This window comes from Galeopterus variegatus, unplaced genomic scaffold (assembly GCF_000696425.1).
Source record: "Galeopterus variegatus unplaced genomic scaffold, G_variegatus-3.0.2 Scaffold55, whole genome shotgun sequence".
NCBI lineage: Eukaryota > Metazoa > Chordata > Mammalia > Dermoptera > Cynocephalidae > Galeopterus > Galeopterus variegatus.
The window spans coordinates 556,978-557,559 of NW_007726166.1; the positions used below are offsets into that span (position 1 = coordinate 556,978).

Sequence of the window (582 nt, forward strand, 5' to 3'; positions counted from 1 at the left end):
GGTTGCGATCCTGTTGCCGGTCAGTAAAAAAAGACAAAAAAAAAAAAAAAAAGAGTGATTTGTGAAGAGTAAAGTGCTATGTAGACATAGGGTATTAAGAACATCAGCTCATGTATGATCCTCTGTATGAACATATAGCTTCCCTTGTGTAAATGATGCCCTTCTCCATCCTCCCTTTGGAGAGTAAGGAATTCACCATAGTTCAGATGATTTCTTTAGCACCATCTTGTAATTTTATTTGGAAATTACAATTGTTTGGATTCAGAATGGCTGAGACTTGGTTGTTATTGAATATTTTTCTTCATTTGCTTCAAGTTGGTGCGCAAGAAGTATGTGCTGTCGTCCTTCCAAGATGCCCTCATGAGGCACACCTCCCTGGTCACACAGCTGGTGGCTCAGGACCAGAGAGTCTGCATCCACTTCACAAGCATGCTTTTTGGTGAGATTAAATGGGAAACTTGGCATGACTTATACATATATAGCATGTATATTTATTTGCTTATGGGGGTCTTGGAGAAGTGGTCTTGGAAAATGATTTAGACTTTTTGATTGTAATATTTTAATTTATTAGCAATTTTTTTT

General features: G+C 37.5%; 1 protein-coding gene across 1 annotated transcript in view; it reads left to right on the forward strand.

Moving 5' to 3' along the window:
* MEI1 (meiosis inhibitor 1) overlaps positions 1-582 on the forward strand; it is a 98,465-nt gene that overhangs the window by 10,296 nt on the left and 87,587 nt on the right. The window contains exon 3 of the mRNA XM_008574472.1: positions 316-439. Coding sequence (XP_008572694.1) covers positions 316-439 — 124 coding nt within the window. The remainder of the gene's footprint in view (positions 1-315; positions 440-582) is intronic.